This window comes from Hemitrygon akajei, chromosome 5 (assembly GCF_048418815.1).
Source record: "Hemitrygon akajei chromosome 5, sHemAka1.3, whole genome shotgun sequence".
NCBI classification, from domain to species: domain Eukaryota; kingdom Metazoa; phylum Chordata; class Chondrichthyes; order Myliobatiformes; family Dasyatidae; genus Hemitrygon; species Hemitrygon akajei.
The window spans coordinates 69,255,357-69,281,960 of NC_133128.1; the positions used below are offsets into that span (position 1 = coordinate 69,255,357).

Genomic DNA, 26,604 nt, shown 5'->3' on the forward strand with positions numbered 1-26,604 from the left:
GAATTAATCTCACTTGTTGAGACCAAGCCATCTGTGAGGATTGAGAACCAAGGCTGATGTGATCATTGCTTGATATGGTGCTCCTTTGGATCAGCATCTGGTAGTTACGATGTGATGTCTTTCACGGTCAATTACCGCATGTTACCATCTTCTGCAGACTTATGAAGTCCTTGTTAGTATTGAATTGTATTTTATTTAGCTCAAATTCTGCTTACTACTTAGCAGTGTCCTTTTGGGCTCTACAACAAGTGCAGCTTTCAAACTCAAATGAAAAGTGAAAAGGTCATTCGAATTGTGAGTTATACGGTATTAGTTCCAACCTACAGCTAATAATGATTTCTTTCTTAAGCCTTGGGTGTTGTCCAATTCTAAACTTTTAGAAACAGATTTAACAGAAGAACGGGGATCCTATTGATCAGAATGACTGAGTCGAGCACAGTAGAGAAAGTGAAGCCCTACTGCTTCTGGGGAAAAGCTTTGAAGTCACATAGTGATTGCAGCTTATTTGTTCTGTAATCCTACAGTCAAATATCTCTGGATAAGTGAAAGGTGTATCCCATTGTGATATCCTATTTAGTAGGCATTGGAATTTGTCCTCCACTTACAGTGCAAGGGAATGAAGAAAGCAAAATAGTTTCATCAAGGAAACTTGCAAGTATTTAACCCATTCATTTGATGTAGAGGCTGGAGAGCAGCAGCATTTTGACAAGAGCTATTTGTCAGGACTTCAATTACTGAATACCAATTCAAGATCAGTTGGCAGTTTCATCACATTACCTGGAAAAGTAAGACTATTTCAAAGGGGCTTTAATATGAATTTGTTGGTTTAAACCCTAAGACCATAAGATATAGGGGCAGAGTTAGGCCATTTGGCCCATTCAGAGCTGCTCCAGCATTCCATTTGGCTGATTTATTATCTCTCTAACCCCTTTGTCCTGCCTTCTACCCATAACTGCTGCTGCCCTAGCTAATAAAGAACCTATCAAACTCTGCTTTGATTATATCCAATGACTTGGTCTCCACAGCCAACCTTGACAATGAATTCCACAGATTCACTATTCTCTGGCTGAAGAAATTCCTCCACATCTCTGTTCTAAATGTGCCCTCTCATATTAGACATACCCACTGTAGGAAGCATCCTCTCCATATCATAGGTTTCAATGAAATCCCCCCTCATTCTTCTGAACTCCAGCGAGTACAGGCCCTGAGCCACCAAACACTCCTGATAAGTTAATACTTTAATTCCCAGAATCGTGAACGTCCTCTGGCCTCACTCTAATGCTAGCGCATTTTTTTCTTAGGTAAGAGGCCCAAAACTACTCATAATACACTAACTGTGTTCTGAACCAATGCCTTATAAAGCTTCAGCAATACATCTTTGTTCTGGGGCACCTAGGTGCGACTCGAGTAGCAGCAATACGCTCAATGGATATGATTAAATATTCCTGTTTCAGCCAGTTACAGCTAAAAAGCATAACTGCTTACAAGGTCAGTACAGTCAACAAAGATGTCTTAATGCACTTAAATGAACTATCGCTGCTTAAAACTAACGGAAACAACAAAGTCTGTGGTCGGAAGGGCCCATGGAGAAAACCTTGGAGAAAGCGTGGATGAAACAGGATTACAAGTGCTTCTAAGTAAACTGTGTTTTAAACTCCCTGTACCGACGATCTTGCTGGTGAACTTGCAGTCTCTAGTGAATAAAATCGATGATCTCAGAGCCTAGGTGCTGAATCAGAAGGACATAAGGACAGCTTGTGTCCTTTGTTTCACAGAATCCTGGTTAACCCCTTCTGTACTGGATGCAGCGATTCAGATCAACAGGTTTACTATACACCATCAGGATAGATCTATAGAGTGTCTCAAAAGCAGAGGTGGAGGTGTATGCCTCATGATCAACTCCTCTTTGCACAAATGTATCAGTGTTGTCCTAATTCTGCTCATCAGACCTGCAATATCTAACAGAAAAGTGTTGACCTTGTTACTTACCACAGGAGTTCTCTGGGTCATTCTGGTAGCAGTTTACATTCCACCTCAGGCCAATGTCAAGTAGGCTTTAGATGATCTGAGCAATGGGATCAACATGCACGAAACAGCGCACCCTAACCCCTTCACCATCGTTTTGGGAGATTTTAATAAGGCCAGTCTGAAAAAATCACTAAGCAATTACCATCAACAGTTAACTTGCAATACCAGAGGAAACAACACACTGGACCACTATCAAGAATGCCTACCGTGCTATTCCACGCCCTCACTTTGGGAAGTCTGATCACCTGGCTGTACTTCTAATCCTGGAGTATAGGCGGAGACTGAAGGCTGCAGCACCAGTAGTGAGGACCAAGAAAGTTTGGACAAGGGAAGCACTGGAGCACCTACAGGACAGCTTTGAATTGGTGGACTGGACTGTATTCAGGGATTCATCTTTGAATCTGGATGAGTATGCTGCAGTTGTTACCAACTTCACTAAAACCTGTGTGGATGAGCGTGTGCCCACAAAGACATACTGTACATTCCCAAACCAAAAGCCGTGGAGGAACCAGGAGGTACATCGTCTGCTGAAGGCTAGACCTGTGGCATTCAAGTCTGGCAACCCAGGCCTGTACCAGAAAACCAAGTATGATTTGCGGAGGGCTATTTCAAGGGCGAAAGGACAATTTTGAACGAGGCTGGAGGTGATATCAGATGCATGGCAACTCTGCAGGGACTGCGAGACATCACTTCCTACAAAGCGAAACCCAATAGTATGAATGGCAGCGATGCTTCACTACCATGAGATATGCCAACTAGTGGAGTGGTGCCGCTGCAACAACCTGGCATTCAACATCAGTAAGACAAGAGAGCTGATTGTGGACTTCAGGAAGGGTAAGATGAAGAAACACATACCAATCCCTATAGAGGGATCAGAAGTGAAGAGAGTGAGCAGTTTCAAGTTCCTGGGTGTCAAGATCTCTGAGGATCTAACCTGGTCCCAACACATTGATGCAGTCATAAAGAAAGTAAGACAGTGACTATACTTTATTAGGAGTTTGAAGCGATTTGGCATGTCAGCAAATACATTCAAAAACTTCCATAGTTGTACTGTGGAGAGCATTCTCCCAGGCTGCATCACTGTCTGGTATGGAGGGGCCACTGCACAGGATCGAAAGAAGCTGCAGAAGTTTGTAAATCTAGTCAGCTCCATCTTGGGCACTAGTCTACAAAGTACCCAGGACATCTTTAGAGAATGGTGTCTCAGAAAGGTAGCATCCATTATTAAAGACCTCTGGCACCCATGGCATGCCCTTTTCTCATTGTTATCATCAGGTGGGAGGTACAGAAGTCTAAAGGCACACACTCAGCGATTCAGGAACAGCTTCTTCCCCTCTGCCATCCGATTCCTGAATGAACTTTGAAGCTTTGGACACTACCTCACTTTTTTTAATATACAGTATTTCTGTTTTTGCTCATTTTTTAATAATCTATTCAATGTATGTAATTGATTTGCTTGTTTATTATTATGTTTTATTTTATTTATTTATTTTCTCTCTTTCTTCTATATGAGGTATTGCATTGAACTGCTGCTGCTAGGTTAACAAATTTCACGTCACATGCCGGTGATAATAAACCTGATTCTCTCTTCTCTCTCTCTTATATTCTGGTTCTCTCAAAATCAGAATCAGAATCAGGGTAATTATTACCAGCATGTGTAATGAAATTTTTTAATTTAATTTTTTAATTTGTTAAATGAATGTTAACATTACATTTGCCTTCCTCAACACCGACTTAACCTCAAGTTAACCATTAAGGAATCTGCACTTCTGAATTTTGAACTTTCTTCCCATTTATGAAATAGTCCACGCTTTTATTTCTTCTGCCCAGGTGCATGACCTTGCAGTTCCTTATATTATATTCCATCTGCTAGTTTTTTGCCTTTTTTCCCAATCTGTCTATGTCCTTTTACAGACACCCTCCTTCTTCAATACTATCTGCCCTTCCATCTATCTTTTGATCAGGTACAAACTTGACCACAAAACCAACAATTTCTTTATCCAAATCCTTGACATACAATGTGAAAATTAGAGCACATAGTATTGGGGGTAGGGTACTAACATGGATAGAAAATTGGCTGGTAGACGGGAAACAAAGAGTAGAGATTAAAGGGTCCTTTTCAGAATGGCAAGCAGTGACTAGTAGGGTACAGTAAGGCTTGGTGCTGGGACCGCAGCTATTTACAATATACAAACGTACATTAATGATTTAGATGAAGGGATTAAAAGTAACATTAGCAAATTTGCAGATGACACAAAGTTGGGTGGCAGTGTGAAATATGAAGAGGATGTTAGGAGAATGCAGGGTGACTTGGGCAGGTTGGGTGAGTGGGCAGATGCATGGCAGATGCAGTTTAATGTGGATAAATGTGAGGTTATCCACTTTGGTGGCAAGAACAGGAAGGCAGATTACTATCTGAATGGTGTCAAGTTAGGAAAAGGGGAAATACAATGAGATCTAGGTGTTCTTGTACATCAGTCACTGAAAGTAAGCATGCAGGTACAGCAGGCAGTGAAGAAAGCTAATGGCATGTTGGCCTTCATAACAAGAGGAGTTGAGTATGGGAGCAAAGAGGTTCTTCTGCAGTTGTACAGGGCCCTGGTGAGACCACACCTGGAGTATTGTGTTCAGTTTTGGTCTCCAAATTTGAGGAAGGACATTCTTGCTATTGAGGGAGTGCAGCATAGGCTCACGAGGTTAATTCCCAGGATGGCGGGATTATCATATGTTGAAAGATTGGAGCGACTGGGCTTGTATACACTGGAATTTAGAAGGATGAGAGGGGATGTGATTGAAACATGTAAGATTATTAAGGGATTGGACACAGTAGAGGCAGGAAACATGTTCCCAATGTTGGGAGAGTCCAGAACCAGAGGCCACAGTTTAAGAATAAGGGGTAGACCATTTAGAGAAAAGTTGAGGAAAAACATTTTCACCCAGAGAGTTGTGGATCTATGGAATGCTCTGCCTCAGAAGGCAGTGGAAGCTAATTCTCTGGATGTTAGATAGAGCTCTTAAAGATAGCAGAGTCAAGGGATATGGGGAGAAGGCAGGAACGGGGTACTGATTGTGGATGATCAGCCATGATCACATTGAATGGTGGTGCTGGCTCAAAGGGCCAAATGGCCTACTCCTGCACCTATTGTCTATTGTGTAGTCCTTCTGGTCCAGGTGACCTCTACCTTCAAACCTTTCAGCTTCCCAAGCACCTTCCCCTTAGTAATAGCAACAACACTCAAAGTTCAAAGAAAATTTTCTCAAGTACATAAATGTCACCATATAGGCTCCAGTTCCATTTTCTTGTGAGCATACTCAGTAAATCCATGATAGAATCAATTAAAGATTGCATTCAACAGGGCAGACAAACAACCAGTGTGCAAAAGAGAACAAACTGTGCAAATACAAAAGAAACTAAAGAAATTGTAATAATAAATAAATAAGCAAAAAATATTGAGAAAGTGAGATGAGGAGTCCTTGAGAATGAGTCCATAGGTTGTGGGAACAGTTCAATGATGGGGCAAGTGAAGTTAAGTGTAATTATCCCCACTAGTTCAAGAGCCTAATGGTCGTCCCATTTGACCCTCTTGAATTTCCGGCACACTGCTGGTGTCTCGCACAATGAATAGTGACACAAAGCACTTATTATGTTCATCCATCATTTCTTTGCCCCCCCCCCCCCCCCCCATTACTACTTCACCGGCATCATTTTCCAGTGGTTCAATATCCACTATTGTTTCCCCCTCCCTATGTATAATATGCAAAATCTTTTGGTATTTTCTGCTATTCTCTTTTACGGTATATTATTAGCTGGCTTACCTTCATATTTCATTTGTTCTCTCTGAATGGCTTTCTAGTTGTTTTCTTAGTTGTGTCCTGTTTAGTTTGTACACAACTCAAAATTGACTTACTTATTCTTTATGTTAACAATTGTATGCACAAAGGGACCACCTGCAATTATTGCAAAGTGCATCATTTAGTACAGTATTGTGGAATGTGATTGCTTGGTGCTGACTCGCAGGAGAAACCAATTAGAGAGAACATCAGTGACTTCTAACCAAATACCGCAAAGGACAGCAAACTGAAACATTTTGCAGATATCTCCAGCTTAAACCTGAAAGGATCCAGTGCATGAAAATTAACACCAGCTGTCAACTTGATAGCTACAAGCATAGATATTTTCAGACTACTCTGAAGTTGAGGATATGGCTGGAATAAGTCATGGCTGAATTCATTAGGAATATTTGGACTGTGTAAACATTTTCATGCAATTATGTGAAAGTGAGATTCAAAGTGATAAGTTACTGCACCGACACTGAGTGGGTATAGTGTACAGCTGAATGCTTTCTTTCAGCAGTTTGTCCTGCTTTGAACAAGAATAGTAACATTTTCCATTCATGTTATATTCTAAGCGAAATACTTGTCAATGTATGTACCTCACCTTGAAAGTAATCACACAATGCAGAAATTTTGAAACCAGTTTGATCCTATCCCAGTGTATCCAATGGGCTTTAGTAATGTTACATAATTGCAGAATTCACTATACTCTTGTACAATTATAGAAAGAACCAGTAGAATAAGCCAGCAATAATCTTGAGTGCCGTTAAACCACTGGGGTGATAAGTAAAGGGTTCCCATTGTTGTTACTGAATGTCTATTCAGCTGCGTGAAGTTAAGAAAATGATAAGTAGAGCACTAAGCTCTAAAATGGTAGCATTAGCATCAAAATAATCTTACCAGCTGACCTGACAATTGACATTGACTGTATATTTGTGGTAGGCATTAACTTTGCAGATGCTGATACTCAACAATATAATTTTTAATTCCATTTGCACTAAAAATATATGTGTGTGAATTTGTAAAGACTTTCAAATTATACAGCTGAAATTTGATTATCTTGTTTACATGTGGTTAGTTTAGTGTTCTTCTAATACACTTTATTCCAGTGATGTACTTTTAAAGATAACATACTGTCTGACTGATAGGTTTCATGGTAGAATGTTTTCATAGCCACTTTTTTTGAGATGATTGTAATCATTTATGTCTATAGCTCTTTTGTAAATCTCCCTTGCTTCAATTTGCAGTCAATTAATTCAATTTGTAAATTCTTTTTTGCAGTTTAGCAGATGAGAACATGAAAGTATCTAAGCTGACACTTTGTTATTAAGTCAATCAAAATTCCCTGAGACCCTTCTCTGATTATATCCTATTCAATAGCACTAAGCATCTGTGGTGAATCTATACATTCTTTCATAAGAAAGTATTCAGAAAAGGCCAGTCTTATTCCCAAATTAAGAGAAAATAGTTACTCAATTCACTGAGGGCTGCTGTCGCATCAATGTACCTTCTCTCAAGGACTTTATCAATTAATTATTTGGACTTGTAGCTGGCAAAAATGAATCACTAAGGAAGAATCCAAAGGAATATTGTTTTGTAATGAGTAGATTAAAAGTGATAAATGAATTGTTGTAAACAATTATTAATTTACAGTTTGAAATGCGTTAACACATTTTATTCAACTTCTACATTTAGGTCTAAAATTGGGCGATGAAGTATTAGAGATTAATAAGATGAAAGCAAAAGATCTGGTTGTCTCTGACTTGAAGACCATCTTATCTGCACCTTCACTTTCGCTCACTGTCCGGACTTATGGTCAGCCAGTAGATGAGAATGTCTGTCAGTCACCTCTGCGAAAGATGGGAACAGCAGATGAGCTGGGTGATACTGGAACTGCGTCCAGCCATCAAGGTAGGATTCACTTCTGGTATTTTAAATAAAACCAGTATTCATAAGACTGATTCTTTGAGAAAATAACAATGCAGAGGATTTTAACCTGAGGAGTCTACAAGAAAACTATAGGTTAGCTGTCTCTTTTACATCCCATTTGGTTATTTAAGTCAAAATCAACATTGGCTAACAGGTTATATAATCATATTCCAGTTTATTATTTACTTGACTTATAAGAAAGGTGGGTTATTTCTATCTTTTATAATTTAATTTTTAAAAAATTCTTCACAATGTCTTGGCTGTGTTGACATTTGTCATGGGTGTTTGTAATAGTGTAGAAATGTTAACGTCATCAAATATTTCAGTGTATCAAAATTAGTAAACTAAAAGCTTTCATTTCTTCAAAAAGTTACTTTGCATGCTTTTTAAAAAAAATTGTTCAACAATTTGATCATTTGCAAATAAATGAAAGAGATGGTGTAGAAATTTGATCATCTAAAGCATGGAGAAAGTTAGAAATAATTTCATCTAGGTCATCCACGCAAAATGATTGAGGAACTCAGCAGGAATAAAGAATTGACATTTCGAGCTGCTGAGACCCTTCCCTAGCCCAAAAGGTCAACTCTTTATTTCTTTCCATTAATGCTACCTGACCCGCTGAGTTCCGCCAGCATTTTGTGTGTGTTACTCTTGCTTTCCAGCTTCTGCAGAAACTCTTTGTGTTTATTGAGGTTTGGACTTCTCTATATATTGTTGAGGCAGCTTTTACAGAAATACATTGAACTGGTGTTGTTTCAAAAACTGGTGTTAGTAGGGGTTCTTTTTTCTTTCAAAAAATATTCTTAACGCTTTATTTTTTCTTATTATTATCGATATATTGCTTAGCTTTGTTAATCAGTTATTTGCTAATTTATTTCTTTATTGTACATATTGACTTGATTACCTTAATGTATTTTTTGTTGATCTTCAATAATATTTAATAAAAAAGATTTTAAAAATGAAATGACAAAAAAAGCACTGTTGAACATATAACAAGCAGCAAAATGAGATTGGATTAGGTGACTTGCATGCAAGAAACCACAAGCACAAAGCTGATGCATCAGCTGGGCATTTTCTGATTGACATTTGTGATATTTGCCCATGTGAGATATCAAAAGTGCTTTATAAATGCCGATCAAAGGATCACATCTGGCTCAAAGGTTGTAGTTGTTGCAGCATTATCACCTCAATATGAGGACAACGCTAATTTTCTTTAAAACTACCTGCAGTTTATTAATCATAAGATCAGAGTAAGTCTGTTGCCTGATAATTGCACAGTGTACAATGCAGAGTATTCAGCAGCGTTCAAAGTAACTCAAATAATGCAGCAACTGTAATTATATGGCCAGTCTTTAATCTTGGATTAATGTGCACAGTACCCCTTGTGATACACAAATTCCAGGCAATGACGACCTCCAGGTAGAGAGAATGCATCCATCTCCCATAACTCTACTGAAACCGTACTTAATGGTGTGGAATTGTGATTTGAGTTTTGAATGTGCTGCCTTATCCATTTTCAATTATTTTCACCAGTATTTCTCCTTTCTGCTTTAAACCTTTTGAAAGGATAATGCAGCAGAAGAACAGATGACCTGTTAAATCAAAGCTCCTTTGTGTACTAGAGTATAAATTCAGCTGTGGGATCTGTCAGACACCCAAGACGACTAGCCAAAATGCTATAATAGTATCAACCAAACTCTCTCCTCCTTTCAGCTTTTGAGATGCACAAAAGGTTTACAATAGATGATGGATTGCTGTATAGGCTGGCAGCTCCAATCAGGTTAGCATTGTAGGATATTGATGACAGGATTGCTGGAGGCACTTGCATGTTACTTTCAGTGTTTAGTTCTTGTCTTGGAATCAGTGATCAGCATTAAATTACATGTTAAGCTGATTCTTTTGGATCTGATGGGATTCGATGCAGTGACGCTTTAAGCCATGGATTTTGATAGATGAGCTATGCTAAGACTTATATTTCTGGCAGGAATAGAACAATGGATTTGAGCAAAGATACAAAATACTAGCAGTCTGAGGGCTGCTTCTCTGCTATTCTTCTTAAAATTCTCATTGCCAATGTATTAAGGTAGTTTTTGGCTAAATAAGTAGCCATGCTATTTTAAGTTAAACAGGCAAGCTAACTGCTGGAATGACTAGCAAATGCATATGTAGTCTTAAGCACAGAATAAAATCAGTGCTTCATGAATCAGCTGAGCCTCATTTACGCTGCTGCTCCTTGTGCTGGTTGGTTTTCTTATCACGGATACTTTCCTTTTAAGAGTTGATCATACTTTTTTTTAGAAAACTGCACACCTAGCAGATTCCTAAGCAAAGTTTACATAAATATTAATCAAGAAAAGGGGAAGGGGGAAAAAAAACAAAATAATGCTAAGAAGGGACATTAAAAAAAACTTAATTACTTTCCAGAACTAACTGTATGGTTGGTATACTGATATGTAGCAGCAAGGGTTGATGGGAATTCTATGGAGATACCTGAACTGCAGTGCATGCAGATCGAGTATTGTTATTGAATGAGGTGAAGGGGTTGATTTCAGCCCCTCATCCCATTTCACCTTCTCATTGGGTACCCACATGTAAATCCTAATATCAGAGCCTCCACACTGACTGTAGACCCTGCAGGAAGCTGGGAGCTAGGTCATAAATCTTTAGGAAGATGCAGGATTTAAGTTTAAGCTTCCTGCTATGCACCTGGACCCACCCTGACTTTTTTCAGCACCTCACATCCAAAAAAAAATTGATCCTATTACAGGCTTTTTACAGGATATTATACTTTACATTTATTTTTGTGATATTCTAGACAGCGGAGTTCAATCTTATTGATGCTATCATATTTACTGACCATTATTTGGCATGAGTCTCAGCAATGGGGTAGGCTTCCGCTTGTAAATCTCCCAAGTTCATAATATGCGTAGCTGTATTCTTATGGGTTACATTCTTATGTGGTACATATAGGAGAAAGGTAACGCACAGTTTCCTTAATGACCATTGTGGTTGCATTGCTAAATTGTTATTTTTCTTCAACTAATAATTCAATATGGAACTATCCCTCTTCGTCTTTGTTCAACAATCTGGTTAACTTTCATGGATGAATTAGAGGAACAGAAAAATAAGTAAACACAATAAAATAAATGGGAAAAACCTGTAGTTGGATCAGAGTTCCCGATGAACAGTTGATATAAATTGCAACATAACTGATGTTTCCTGTAGGGACTAATGGTTGTCACATAAAAAGAAATTAAAAGTTTTTAAAAAAGTTATAAAGATCATAACTTCTATGATCTTTACTAGCTGTTAGTGCTTTTCATAAGCATGTACAAGGAAAAGTGATCTCTACCAGATGTTCTCAATGTCCTTTCAGATTCGCACAATGTGAACAAAATAGCACATATAAAGTTTACAGCTTTAATGGATTTTGTCACAGTAATCCTGTTACACTAAACCTGGCCTATTATAATTTGACAAAAGCTTTGCATCAATGTTTGAGCTAATCTGTGGACATTAGACAGCAACGGTAGCATGAGACTAGTTACACAGTCGTTATGTAAAAATATTTTTGTTCAGTCAAACTTAAATTCTCAGTTGGCTCCCAAAAGTTAACTAAAAATGTGTTTGTGCAACATCAGAATGATGCATGTGCTACTTTGTAAAACTTTAAATTTTAATATTGTATTATGTTATTGTGATTTGTTGCTCTCATTAAATATTTACTTTTATTTACTTCTGGACAGAAATATCGAATAACCATGTTGAACCTAGCCATGATAAAGAGGGACACCCTTGTTTAACTGAGACCAGTGAGGCATGTAAGGTAAGTCTATTACATTGTAAACAATTGTATGATCACAATTGCAGTGTAGGACACTGACAATCCTACACCCCACTGAATAGGTTTTGAGGAATTTGATATAAGAACTATTTTTCTTCATTAGAATCTTCATTTGTTTGTTTTAATAAGCATCGTCTGAGATTCCAAGGTAAATCTTAACTTCCATGCTCTGTAGTTGATGCTGTGTTTTCTGTCTGTGGTCTCTAGTCATGGAAAATAGTATTGTGGCGTATAGACGGATATGAGTTTTTGAGAAAACTGTAATTTTTCTGACTGTGTTCCAGTAATGTAAACAAAACTCTACTACCTCAGAACATACATAGTTAAAATGTAACTGAGTAGTTCTGAATACGGGAATAAACAGAATTACAGTAAGTAGTTCAAGCGACACTTATTTCCATGAGTTTTTCTGTTGATTTACAAAGACTTCACTAGTACACAAGTCTTCTGATGCACTTAAACATCAAAATACTTCCTGACAAATATATTTCATTTCTTTTTCTATTAGAATAAGATAAAACGTTCCAGGATTCATTTACCGAATTTTTCATTTCAACTAAAAGAATAAAATTAGCTTTTACATCTCAAGATATATAGTATAAATTTCACAATAAGTACAAGAATTTATTTGGACATTTTTTAGATGCAGCAATTAAGTGACTAATCCTTATCCTCCACAAAACCTTTCTGAGAAATAAAATGCAAAGCCATGTTTATTATTGCATCAGAGGCAGTTCTCAGTTCTAACCTGCATGAAATGGCATATTTATTATTAATTAACATAAATAAATTGAATATGGTTTTGAAGAAAGAAATCAAAATGATATTGTATGCCAACAATTCAAATTTCATTCATGCTTAAAAATCAATTAACAAGAATTGGGCTTGGAATAACATTCTCTTTCCTTGAAGGTGATATCTTCATGGCATGACTTCTAGAAGACCTCTGATGGATTTTCCTAAGATGACACTTGAGTTTTCTGCATTCAGTTGTTTTCCTATTATCATCCCTTGATCAGTCTGATGCAGCACTATCTGGTGCAGTTCAAGTTAAAAGTGTGGCTTCAAATGGAGTTAAATCCCAGCTGCACACCCAGACCAGAGTCTAGACCCTGATCCCAGCTGCACACCCAGTCCACAGTCTAGACCCTGATCCGAGCTGCACACCCAGCCCACAGTATAGACCCTGATCCCAGTTGCACACTCAGCCCACAGTCTAGACCCTGATCCCAGCTGTACTCCCAATCCACAGTCTAGACCCTGACCCCAGCTGTACTCCCAACCCACAGTCTAGACCCTGATCCCAGCTGTACTCCCAACCCACAGTCTAGACCCTGATCCCAGTTGCACACTCAGCCCACAGTCTAGACCCTGATCCCAGCTGTACTCCCAACCCACAGCCTAGACCCTGATCCCAGCTGTACTCCCAACCCACAGTCTAGACCCAGACCCCAGCTGTACTCCCAACCCACAGTCTAGACCCTGATCCCAGTTGCACACTCAGCCCACAGTCTAGACCCTGATCCCAGCTGTACTCCCAACCCACAGTCTAGACCCAGACCCCAGCTGTACTCCCAACCCACAGTCTAGACCCTGATCCCAGTTGCACACTCAGCCCACAGTCTAGACCCAGACCCCAGCTGTACTCCCAACCCACAGTCTAGACCCTGATCCCAGTTGCACACTCAGCCCACAGTCTAGACCCTGATCCCAGCTGTACTCCCAACCCACAGCCTAGACCCTGACACCAGCTGTACTCCCAACCCACAGTCTAGACCCTGACCCCAACTGTACTCCCAACCCACAGTCTAGACCCTGACCCCAGCTGTACTCCCAACCCACAGTCTAGACCCTGATCCGAATTGCACACTCAGCCCACAGTCTAGACCCTGACCCCAGCTGTACTCCCAACCCACAGTCTAGACCCTGATCCCAGCTGTACTCCCAACCCACAGTCTAGACCCTGATCCCAGCTGTACTCCCAACCCACAGCCTAGACCCTGACACCAGCTGTACTCCCAACCCACAGTCTAGACCCTGACCCCAGCTGTACTCCCAACCCACAGTCTAGACCCTGATCCGAATTGCACACTCAGCCCACAGTCTAGACCCTGACCCCAGCTGTACTCCCAACCCACAGTCTAGACCCTGACCCCAGCTGTACTCCCAACCCACAGTCTAGAGCCTGATCCCAGCTGTACTCCCAACCCACAGCCTAGACCCTGATCCCAGCTGTACTTCCAACCCACAGTCTAGACCCTGACCCCAGCTGTACTCCCAACCCACAGTCTAGACCCTGACCCCAGCTGTACTCCCAACCCACAGTCTAGACCCTGATCCCAGCTGTACTCCCAACCCACAGCCTAGACCCTGATCCCAGCTGTACTCCCAACCCACAGTCTAGACCCTGACCCCAGCTGTACTCCCAACCCACAGTCTAGACCCTGACCCCAGCTGTACTCCCAACCCACAGTCTAGACCCTGATCCCAGCTGTACTCCCAACCCACAGTCTAGACCCTGATCCCAGTTGCACACTCAGCCCACAGTCTAGACCCTGATCCCAGCTGTACTCCCAACCCACAGCCTAGACCCTGACACCAGCTGTACTCCCAACCCACAGTCTAGACCCTGACCCCAGCTGTACTCCCAACCCACAGTCTAGACCCTGATCCGAATTGCACACTCAGCCCACAGTCTAGACCCTGACCCCAGCTGTACTCCCAACCCACAGTCTAGACCCTGACCCCAGCTGTACTCCCAACCCACAGTCTAGAGCCTGATCCCAGCTGTACTCCCAACCCACAGCCTAGACCCTGATCCCAGCTGTACTTCCAACCCACAGTCTAGACCCTGACCCCAGCTGTACTCCCAACCCACAGTCTAGACCCTGACCCCAGCTGTACTCCCAACCCACAGTCTAGACCCTGATCCCAGCTGTACTCCCAACCCACAGTCTAGACCCTGATCCCAGCTGTACTCCCAACCCACAGTCTAGACCCTGATCCCAGTTGCACACTCAGCCCACAGTCTAGACCCTGATCCCAGCTGTAATCCCAACCCACAGCCTAGACCCTGACACCAGCTGTACTCCCAACCCACAGTCTAGACCCTGACTCCAACTGTACTCCCAACCCACAGTCTAGACCCTGACCCCAGCTGTACTCCCAACCCACAGTCTAGACCCTGATCCGAGTTGCACACTCAGCCCACAGTCTAGACCCTGACCCCAGCTGTACTCGCAACCCACAGCCTAGACCCTGATCCCAGCTGTACTCCCAACCCACAGCCTAGATCCTGACACCAGCTGTACTCCCAACCCACAGTCTAGACCCTGACCCCAACTGTACTCCCAACCCACAGTCTAGACCCTGACCCCAGCTGTACTCCCAACCCACAGTCTAGACCCTGATCCGAGTTGCACACTCAGCCCACAGTCTAGACCCTGATCCCAGTTGTACTCCCAACCCAGTCTAGACCCTGATCCCAGCTGTACTCCCAACCCACTGTCTGGACCCTGACCCCAGCTGTACTCCCAATCCACAGTCTGGACCCTGACCCCAGCTGTACTCCCAACCCACAGTCTAGACCCTGATCCCAGCTGTACTCCCAACCCACAGTCTAGACCCTGATCCCAGCTGTACTCCCAACCCACAGTCTAGACCCTGATCCCAGCTGTACTCCCAACCCACAGTCTAGACCCTGATCCCAGTTGCACACTCAGCCCACAGTCTAGACCCTGATCCCAGCTGTAATCCCAACCCACAGCCTAGACCCTGACACCAGCTGTACTCCCAACCCACAGTCTAGACCCTGACTCCAACTGTACTCCCAACCCACAGTCTAGACCCTGACCCCAGCTGTACTCCCAACCCACAGTCTAGACCCTGATCCGAGTTGCACACTCAGCCCACAGTCTAGACCCTGACCCCAGCTGTACTCGCAACCCACAGCCTAGACCCTGATCCCAGCTGTACTCCCAACCCACAGCCTAGATCCTGACACCAGCTGTACTCCCAACCCACAGTCTAGACCCTGACCCCAACTGTACTCCCAACCCACAGTCTAGACCCTGACCCCAGCTGTACTCCCAACCCACTGTCTAGACCCTGACTCCAGCTGTACTCCCAACCCACAGTCTAGACCCTGATCCCAGCTGTACTCCCAACCCACAGTCTAGACCCTGACCACCGCTGTACTCCCAACCCACAGTCTAGACCATGACCCCAGCTGTACTCCCAACACACAGTCTAGACCCTGACCACCACTGTACTCCCAACCCACAGTCTAGACCCTGACCACCGCTGTACTCCCAACCCACAGTCTGGACCCTGACCCCAGCTGTACTCCCAACCCACAGTCTAGACCCTGATCCCAGCTGTACTCCCAACCCACAGTCTGGACCCTGACCCCAGCTGTACTCCCAGCCCTCAGTCTGGACCCTGACCACCTCTGAACTCCCAGCCCACAGTCTGGACCCTGACCCCAGCTGTACTCCCAACCCACAGTCTGGACCCTGACCCCAGCTGTACTCCCAGCCCACAGTCTAGACCCTGATCCCAGCTGTACTCGCAACCCACAGTCTAGACCCTGACACCAGCTGTACTCCCAACCCACAGCCTAGACCCTGACCACCGCTGTACTCCCAACCCACAGTCTAGACCCTGACCCCAGCTGTACTCCCAACCCACAGTCTAGACCCTGATCCCAGCTGTACTCCCAACCCACAGTCTAGACCCTGATCCCAGCTGTACTCCCAACCCACAGCCTAGACCCTGACCACCGCTGTACTCCCAACCCACAGTCTGGACCCTGACCCCAGCTGTACTCCCAACCCACAGTCTAGACCCTGACCCCAGCTGTACTCCCAACCCACAGTCTAGACCCTGATCCCAGCTGTACTCCCAACCCACAGCCTAGACCCTGACGCCAGCTGTACTCCCAACCCAGTCTAGACCCTGATCCCAGCTGTACTCCCAACCCACAGTCTAGACCCTGATCCCAGCTGTACTCCCAATCCACAGTCTGGACCCTGACCCCAGCTGTACTCCCAACCCACAGCCTGGACCCTGACCCCAGCTGTACTCCCAACCCACTGTCTGGACCCTGACCCCAGCTGTACTCGCAACCCACAGCCTAGACCCTGATCCCAGCTGTACTCCCAACCCACTGTCTAGACCCTGATCCCAGCTGTACTCCCAACCCACAGTCTAGACCCTGACCCCAGCTGTACTCCCAACCCACAGTCTAGACCCTGATCCCAGCTGTACTCCCAACCCACAGCCTAGACCCTGACGCCAGCTGTACTCCCAACCCACAGCCTAGACCCTGACCCCAGCTGTACTCCCAACCCACAGCCTAGACCCTGATCCCAGCTGTACTCCCAACCCACTGTCTGGACCCTGACCCCAGCTGTACTCCCAACCCACAGTCTGGACCCTGACCCCAGCTGTACTCCCAGCCCACAGTCTAGACCCTGATCCCAGCTGTACTCCCAACCCACAGCCTAGACCCTGATCCCAGCTGTACTCCCAACCCACAGTCTAGACCCTGACCCCAGCTGTACTCCCAACCCACAGTCTAGACCCTGACCACCGCTGTACTCCCAACCCACAGTCTAGACCATGACCCCAGCTGTACTCCCAACCCACAGTCTAGACCCTGACCACCACTGTACTCCCAACCCACAGTCTAGACCCTGACCACCGCTGTACTCCCAACCCACAGTCTGGACCCTGACCCCAGCTGTACTCCCAACCCACAGTCTAGACCCTGACACCAGCTGTACTCCCAACCCACAGCCTAGACCCTGACCACCGCTGTACTCCCAACCCACAGTCTAGACCCTGATCCCAGCTGTACTCCCAACCCACAGTCTAGACCCTGATCCCAGCTGTACTCCCAACCCACAGCCTAGACCCTGACCACCGCTGTACTCCCAACCCACAGTCTGGACCCTGACCCCAGCTGTACTCCCAACCCACAGTCTAGACCCGGACCCCAGCTGTACTCCCAACCCACAGTCTAGACCCTGATCCCAGCTGTACTCCCAACCCACAGTCTGGACCCTGATCCCAGCTGTACTCCCAACCCACAGCCTAGACCCTGACGCCAGCTGTACTCCCAACCCAGTCTAGACCCTGACCCCAGCTGTACTCCAAACCCACAGTCTAGACCCTGACCCCAGCTGTACTCCCAACCCAGTCTAGACCCTGATCCCAGCTGTACTCCCAACCCACAGTCTAGACCCTGATCCCAGCTGTACTCCCAATCCACAGTCTGGACCCTGACCCCAGCTGTACTCCCAACCCACAGTCTAGACCCTGACTCCAGCTGTACTCCCAACCCACAGTCTAGACCCTGATCCCAGCTGTACTCCCAACCCACAGTCTAGACCCTGACCACCGCTGTACTCCCAACCCACAGTCTAGACCATGACCCCAGCTGTACTCCCAACACACAGTCTAGACCCTGACCACCACTGTACTCCCAACCCACAGTCTAGACCCTGACCACCGCTGTACTCCCAACCCACAGTCTGGACCCTGACCCCAGCTGTACTCCCAACCCACAGTCTAGACCCTGATCCCAGCTGTACTCCCAACCCACAGTCTGGACCCTGACCCCAGCTGTACTCCCAGCCCTCAGTCTGGACCCTGACCACCTCTGAACTCCCAGCCCACAGTCTGGACCCTGACCCCAGCTGTACTCCCAACCCACAGTCTGGACCCTGACCCCAGCTGTACTCCCAGCCCACAGTCTAGACCCTGATCCCAGCTGTACTCGCAACCCACAGTCTAGACCCTGACACCAGCTGTACTCCCAACCCACAGCCTAGACCCTGACCACCGCTGTACTCCCAACCCACAGTCTAGACCCTGACCCCAGCTGTACTCCCAACCCACAGTCTAGACCCTGATCCCAGCTGTACTCCCAACCCACAGTCTAGACCCTGATCCCAGCTGTACTCCCAACCCACAGCCTAGACCCTGACCACCGCTGTACTCCCAACCCACAGTCTGGACCCTGACCCCAGCTGTACTCCCAACCCACAGTCTAGACCCTGACCCCAGCTGTACTCCCAACCCACAGTCTAGACCCTGATCCCAGCTGTACTCCCAACCCACAGCCTAGACCCTGACGCCAGCTGTACTCCCAACCCAGTCTAGACCCTGATCCCAGCTGTACTCCCAACCCACAGTCTAGACCCTGATCCCAGCTGTACTCCCAATCCACAGTCTGGACCCTGACCCCAGCTGTACTCGCAACCCACAGCCTAGACCCTGACCCCAGCTGTACTCCCAACCCACAGCCTGGACCCTGACCCCAGCTGTACTCGCAACCCACAGCCTAGACCCTGATCCCAGCTGTACTCCCAACCCACTGTCTAGACCCTGATCCCAGCTGTACTCCCAACCCACAGTCTAGACCCTGACCCCAGCTGTACTCCCAACCCACAGTCTAGACCCTGATCCCAGCTGTACTCCCAACCCACAGCCTAGACCCTGACGCCAGCTGTACTCCCAACCCACAGCCTAGACCCTGACCCCAGCTGTACTCCCAACCCACAGCCTAGACCCTGATCCCAGCTGTACTCCCAACCCACTGTCTGGACCCTGACCCCAGCTGTACTCCCAACCCACAGTCTGGACCCTGACCCCAGCTGTACTCCCAGCCCACAGTCTAGACCCTGATCCCAGCTGTACTCCCAACCCACAGCCTAGACCCTGATCCCAGCTGTACTCCCAACCCACAGTCTAGACCCTGACCCCAGCTGTACTCCCAACCCACAGTCTAGACCCTGACCACCGCTGTACTCCCAACCCACAGTCTAGACCATGACCCCAGCTGTACTCCCAACCCACAGTCTAGACCCTGACCACCACTGTACTCCCAACCCACAGTCTAGACCCTGACCACCGCTGTACTCCCAACCCACAGTCTGGACCCTGACCCCAGCTGTACTCCCAACCCACAGTCTAGACCCTGATCCCAGCTGTACTCCCAACCCACAGTCTGGACCCTGACCCCAGCTGTACTCCCAGCCCACAGTCTGGACCCTGACCACCTCTGTACTCCCAGCCCACAGTCTGGACCCTGACCCCAGCTGTACTCCCAACCCACAGTCTGGACCCTGACCCCAGCTGTACTCCCAGCCCACAGTCTAGACCCTGATCCCAGCTGTACTCGCAACCCACAGTCTAGACCCTGACACCAGCTGTACTCCCAACCCACAGCCTAGACCCTGACCACCGCTGTACTCCCAACCCACAGTCTAGACCCTGATCCCAGCTGTACTCCCAACCCACAGTCTAGACCCTGATCCCAGCTGTACTCCCAACCCACAGCCTAGACCCTGACCACCGCTGTACTCCCAACCCACAGTCTGGACCCTGACCCCAGCTGTACTCCCAACCCACAGTCTAGACCCGGACCCCAGCTGTACTCCCAACCCACAGTCTAGACCCTGATCCCAGCTGTACTCCCAACCCACAGTCTGGACCCTGATCCCAGCTGTACTCCCAACCCACAGCCTAGACCCTGACGCCAGCTGTACTCCCAACCCAGTCTAGACCCTGACCCCAGCTGTACTCCAAACCCACAGTCTAGACCCTGACCCCAGCTGTACTCCCAACCCAGTCTAGACCCTGATCCCAGCTGTACTCCCAACCCACAGTCTAGACCCTGATCCCAGCTGTACTCCCAATCCACAGTCTGGACCCTGACCCCAGCTGTACTCGCAACCCACAGCCTAGACCCTGACCCCAGCTGTACTCCCAACCCACAGCCTGGACCCTGACCCCAGCTGTACTCCCAACCCACTGTCTAGACCCTGATCCCAGCTGTACTCCCAACCCACAGCCTAGACCCTGACCACCGCTGTACTCCCAACCCACAGTCTGGACCCTGACCCCAGCTGTACTCCCAACCCACAGTCTGGACCCTGACCACCTCTGTACTCCCAGCCCACAGTCTGGACCCTGACCCCAGCTGTACTCCCAACCCACAGTCTGGACCCTGACCCCAGCTGTACTCCCAGCCCACAGTCTAGACCCTGATCCCAGCTGTACTCGCAACCCACAGTCTAGACCCTGACACCAGCTGTACTCCCAACCCACAGCCTAGACCCTGACCACCGCTGTACTCCCAACCCACAGTCTAGACCCTGACCCCAGCTGTACTCCCTACCCACAGTCTAGACCCTGATCCCAGCTGTACTCCCAACCCACAGTCTAGACCCTGATCCCAGCTGTACTCCCAACCCACAGCCTAGACCCTGACCACCGCTGTACTCCCAACCCACAGTCTGGACCCTGACCCCAGCTGTACTCCCAACCCACAGTCTAGACCCTGACCCCAGCTGTACTCCCAACCCACAGTCTAGACCCTGATCCCAGCTGTACTCCCAACCCACAGCCTAGACCCTGACGCCAGCTGTACTCCCAACCCTGTCTAGACCATGACCCCAGCTGTACTCCAAACCCACAGTCTAGACCCTGACCCCAGCTGTACTCCCAACCCAGTCTAGACCCTGATCCCAGCTGTACTCCCAACCCACAGTCTAGACCCTGATCCCAGCTGTACTCCCAATCCACAGTCTGGACCCTGACCCCAGCTGTACTCGCAACCCGCAGCCTAGACCCTGACCCCAGCTGTACTCCCAACCCACAGCCTGGACCCTGACCCCAGCTGTACTCCCAACCCACTGTCTGGACCCTGACCCCAGCTGTACTCCCAACCCACAGCCTAGACCCTGATCCCAGCTGTACTCCCAACCCACAGTCTAGACCCTGATCCCAGCTGTACTCCCAACCCACAGCCTAGACCCTGACCCCAGCTGTACTCCCAACCCACAGCCTAGACCCTGACCCCAGCTGTACTCCCAACCCACAGCCTAGACCCTGATCCCAGCTGTACTCCCAACCCACAGCCTAGACCCTGACCACCGCTGTACTCCCAACCCACAGTCTGGACCCTGACCCCAGCTGTACTCCCAACCCACAGTCTGGACCCTGACCCCAGCTGTACTCCCAACCCACAGTCTAGACCCTGATCCCAGCTGTACTCCCAACCCACAGCCTAGACCCTGATCCCAGCTGTACTCCCAACCCACAGCCTAGACCCTGACCACCGCTGTACTCCCAACCCACAGTCTGGACCCTGACCCCAGCTGTACTCCCAACCCACAGTCTAGACCCTGATCCCAGCTGTACTCCCAACCCACAGTCTAGACCCTGATCCCAGCTGTACTCCCAACCCACAGTCTAGACCCTGATCCCAACTGTACTCCCAACCCACAGCCTAGACCCTGACCACCGCTGTACTCCCAACCCACAGTCTGGACCCTGACCCCAGCTGTACTCCCAACCCACAGTCTAGACCCTGACCCCAGCTGTACTCCCAACCCACAGTCTAGACCCTGATCCCAGCTGTACTCCCAACCCACAGCCTAGACCCTGACGCCAGCTGTACTCCCAACCCAGTCTAGACCATGACCCCAGCTGTACTCCAAACCCACAGTCTAGACCCTGACCCCAGCTGTACTCCCAACCCAGTCTAGACCCTGATCCCAGCTGTACTCCCAACCCACAGTCTAGACCCTGATCCCAGCTGTACTCCCAATCCACAGTCTGGACCCTGACCCCAGCTGTACTCGCAACCCACAGCCTAGACCCTGACCCCAGCTGTACTCCCAACCCACTGTCTGGACCCTGACCCCAGCTGTACTCGCAACCCACAGCCTAGACCCTGATCCCAGCTGTACTCCCAACCCACAGCCTAGACCCTGACCACCGCTGTACTCCCAACCCACAGTCTGGACCCTGACCCCAGCTGTACTCCCAACCCACAGTCTGGACCCTGACCCCAGCTGTACTCCCAACCCACAGTCTAGACCCTGATCCCAGCTGTACTCCCAACCCACAGCCTAGACCCTGATCCCAGCTGTACTCCCAACCCACAGCCTAGACCCTGACCACCGCTGTACTCCCAACCCACAGTCTGGACCCTGACCCCAGCTGTACTCCCAACCCACAGTCTAGACCCTGACCCCAGCTGTACTCCCAACCCACAGTCTAGACCCTGATCCCAGCTGTACTCCCAACCCACAGCCTAGACCCTGACGCCAGCTGTACTCCCAACCCACAGCCTAGACTCTGACCCCAGCTGTACTCCCAACCCACAGCCTAGACCCTGATCCCAGCTGTACTCCCAACCCACTGTCTGGACCCTGATCGCAGCTGTACTCCCAACCCACAGTCTGGACCCTGACCCCAGCTGTACTCCCAACCCACAGCCTAGACCCTGACCCCAGCTGTACTCCCAACCCACAGTCTAGATCCTGATCCCAGCTGTACTCCCAACCCACAGCCTAGACCCTGACCACCGCTGTACTCCCAACCCACAGTCTGGACCCTGACCCCAGCTGTACTCCCAACCCACAGTCTAGACCCTGACCCCAGCTGTACTCCCAACCCACAGTCTAGACCCTGACCCCAGCTGTACTCCCAACCCAGTCTAGACCCTGATCCCAGCTGTACTCCCAACCCACAGTCTAGACCCTGATCCCAGCTGTACTCCCAATCCACAGTCTGGACCCTGATCCCAGCTGTACTCCCAATCCACAGTCTGGACCCTGACCCCAGCTGTACTCGCAACCCACAGTCTAGACCCTGATCCCAGCTGTACTCCCAACCCACAGCCTAGACCCTGACCACCGCTGTACTCCCAACCCACAGTCTGGACCCTGACCCCAGCTGTACTCCCAACCCACAGTCTAGACCCTGATCCCAGCTGTACTCCCAACCCACAGTCTAGACCCTGATCCCAGCTGTACTCCCAACCCACAGTCTAGACCCTGATCCCAACTGTACTCCCAACCCACAGCCTAGACCCTGACCACCGCTGTACTCCCAACCCACAGTCTGGACCCTGACCCCAGCTGTACTCCCAACCCACAGTCTAGACCCTGACCCCAGCTGTACTCCCAACCCACAGTCTAGACCCTGATCCCAGCTGTACTCCCAACCCACAGCCTAGACCCTGACGCCAGCTGTACTCCCAACCCAGTCTAGACCATGACCCCAGCTGTACTCCAAACCCACAGTCTAGACCCTGACCCCAGCTGTACTCCCAACCCAGTCTAGACCCTGATCCCAGCTGTACTCCCAACCCACAGTCTAGACCCTGATCCCAGCTGTACTCCCAATCCACAGTCTGGACCCTGACCCCAGCTGTACTCCCAACCCACAGCCTGGACCCTGACCCCAGCTGTACTCCCAACCCACTGTCTGGACCCTGACCCCAGCTGTACTCGCAACCCACAGTCTGGACCCTGACCCCAGCTGTACTCCCAACCCACAGTCTGGACCCTGACCCCAGCTGTACTCCCAACCCACAGTCTAGACCCTGATCCCAGCTGTACTCCCAACCCACAGCCTAGACCCTGATCCCAGCTGTACTCCCAACCCACAGCCTAGACCCTGACCACCGCTGTACTCCCAACCCACAGTCTGGACCCTGACCCCAGCTGTACTCCCAACCCACAGTCTAGACCCTGACCCCAGCTGTACTCCCAACCCACAGTCTAGACCCTGATCCCAGCTGTACTCCCAACCCACAGCCTAGACCCTGACGCCAGCTGTACTCCCAACCCACAGCCTAGACTCTGACCCCAGCTGTACTCCCAACCCACAGCCTAGACCCTGATCCCAGCTGTACTCCCAACCCACTGTCTGGACCCTGAACGCAGCTGTACTCCCAACCCACAGTCTGGACCCTGACCCCAGCTGTACTCCCAACCCACAGCCTAGACCCTGACCCCAGCTGTACTCCCAACCCACAGTCTAGATCCTGATCCCAGCTGTACTCCCAACCCACAGCCTAGACCCTGACCACCGCTGTACTCCCAACCCACAGTCTGGACCCTGACCCCAGCTGTACTCCCAACCCACAGTCTAGACCCTGACCCCAGCTGTACTCCCAACCCACAGTCTAGACCCTGATCCCAGCTGTACTCCCAACCCACAGCCTAGACCCTGACGCCAGCTGTACTCCCAACCCAGTCTAGACCCTGACCCCAGCTGTACTCCCAACCCACAGTCTAGACCCTGACCCCAGCTGTACTCCCAACCCAGTCTAGACCCTGATCCCAGCTGTACTCCCAACCCACAGTCTAGACCCTGATCCCAGCTGTACTCCCAATCCACAGTCTGGACCCTGACCCCAGCTGTACTCGCAACCCACAGCCTAGACCCTGATCCCAGCTGTACTCCCAACCCACAGCCTGGACCCTGACCCCAGCTGTACTCCCAACCCACTGTCTGGACCCTGACCCCAGCTGTACTCGCAACCCACAGCCTAGACCCTGATCCCAGCTGTACTCCCAACCCACTGTCTAGACCCTGATCCCAGCTGTACTCCCAACCCACAGCCTAGACCCTGACCACCGCTGTACTCCCAACCCACAGTCTGGACCCTGACCCCAGCTGTACTCCCAACCCACTGTCTAGACCCTGAACCCAGCTGTACTCCCAACCCACAGTCTAGACCCTGACCCCAGCTGTACTCCCAACCCACAGTCTGGACCCTGACCCCAGCTGTACTCCCAACCCACAGTCTAGACCCTGATCCCAGCTGTACTCCCAACCCACTGTCTAGACCCTGACCACCGCTGTACTCCCAACCCACTGTCTAGTCCCTGATCCCAGCTGTACTCCCAACCCACAGTCTAGACCCTGATCCCAGCTGTACTCCCAACCCACAGTCTAGACCCTGACCCCAGCTGTACTCCCAACCCACTGTCTAGACCCTGACCCCACCTGTACTCCCAACCCACTGTCTAGACCCTGACCACCGCTGTTCTCCCAACCCACAGCCTAGACCCTGATCCCAGCTGTACTCCCAACCCACAGCCTAGACCCTGATCCCAGTTGTACTCCCAACCCACTGCCTAGACCCTGATCCCAGCTGTACTCCCAACCCACTGCCTAGACCCTGATCCCAGCTGTACTCCCAACCCACAGTCTAGACCCTGATCCCAGCTGTACTCCCAACCCACAGTCTAGACCCTGATCCCAGTTGCACACTCAGCCCACAGTCTAGACCCTGATCCCAGCTGTACTCCCAACCCACAGTCTAGCCCCTGACCCCGGCTGTACTCCCAACCCACAGTCTAGACCCTGATCCCAGCTGTACTCCCAACCCACAGTCTAGACCCTGATCCCAGCTGTACTCCCAACCCACAGCCTAGACCCTGACGCCAGCTGTACTCCCAACCCAGTCTAGACCCTGACCCCAGCTGTACTCCAAACCCACAGTCTAGACCCTGACCCCAGCTGTACTCCCAACCCAGTCTAGACCCTGATCCCAGCTGTACTCCCAACCCACAGTCTAGACCCTGATCCCAGCTGTACTCCCAACGCACAGTCTGGACCCTGACCCCAGCTGTACTCCCAACCCACAGCCTAGACCCTGATCCCAGCTGTACTCCCAACCCACAGTCTAGACCCTGATCCCAGCTGTACTCCCAACCCACAGTCTAGACCCTGATCCCAGCTGTACTCCCAACCCACAGTCTGGACCCTGACCCCAGCTGTACTCCCAACCCACAGCCTAGACCCTGATCCCAGCTGTACTCCCAACCCACAGTCTAGACCCTGATCCCAGCTGTACTCCCAACCCACAGTCTAGACCCTGATCCCAGTTGCACACTCAGCCCACAGTCTAGACCCTGATCCCAGCTGTACTCCCAACCCACAGTCTAGCCCCTGACCCCGGCTGTACTCCCAACCCACAGTCTAGACCCTGATCCCAGCTGTACTCCCAACCCACAGTCTAGACCCTGATCCCAGCTGTACTCCCAACCCACAGCCTAGACCCTGACGCCAGCTGTACTCCCAACCCAGTCTAGACCCTGACCCCAGCTGTACTCCAAACCCACAGTCTAGACCCTGACCCCAGCTGTACTCCC

At 49.0% G+C, this 26,604-nt stretch overlaps 1 protein-coding gene across 7 annotated transcripts in view; it reads left to right on the forward strand.

Annotated features, from left to right (window-relative positions):
- tiam1a (TIAM Rac1 associated GEF 1a) overlaps positions 1-26,604 on the forward strand; it is a 313,320-nt gene that overhangs the window by 169,423 nt on the left and 117,293 nt on the right. For all 7 annotated transcript variants that reach the window (XM_073045684.1, XM_073045683.1, XM_073045686.1 and 4 more), the window contains 2 exons: positions 7,558-7,773; positions 11,538-11,617. In XM_073045684.1, the coding sequence (XP_072901785.1) occupies positions 7,558-7,773; positions 11,538-11,617 (296 nt within the window). The remainder of the gene's footprint in view (positions 1-7,557; positions 7,774-11,537; positions 11,618-26,604) is intronic.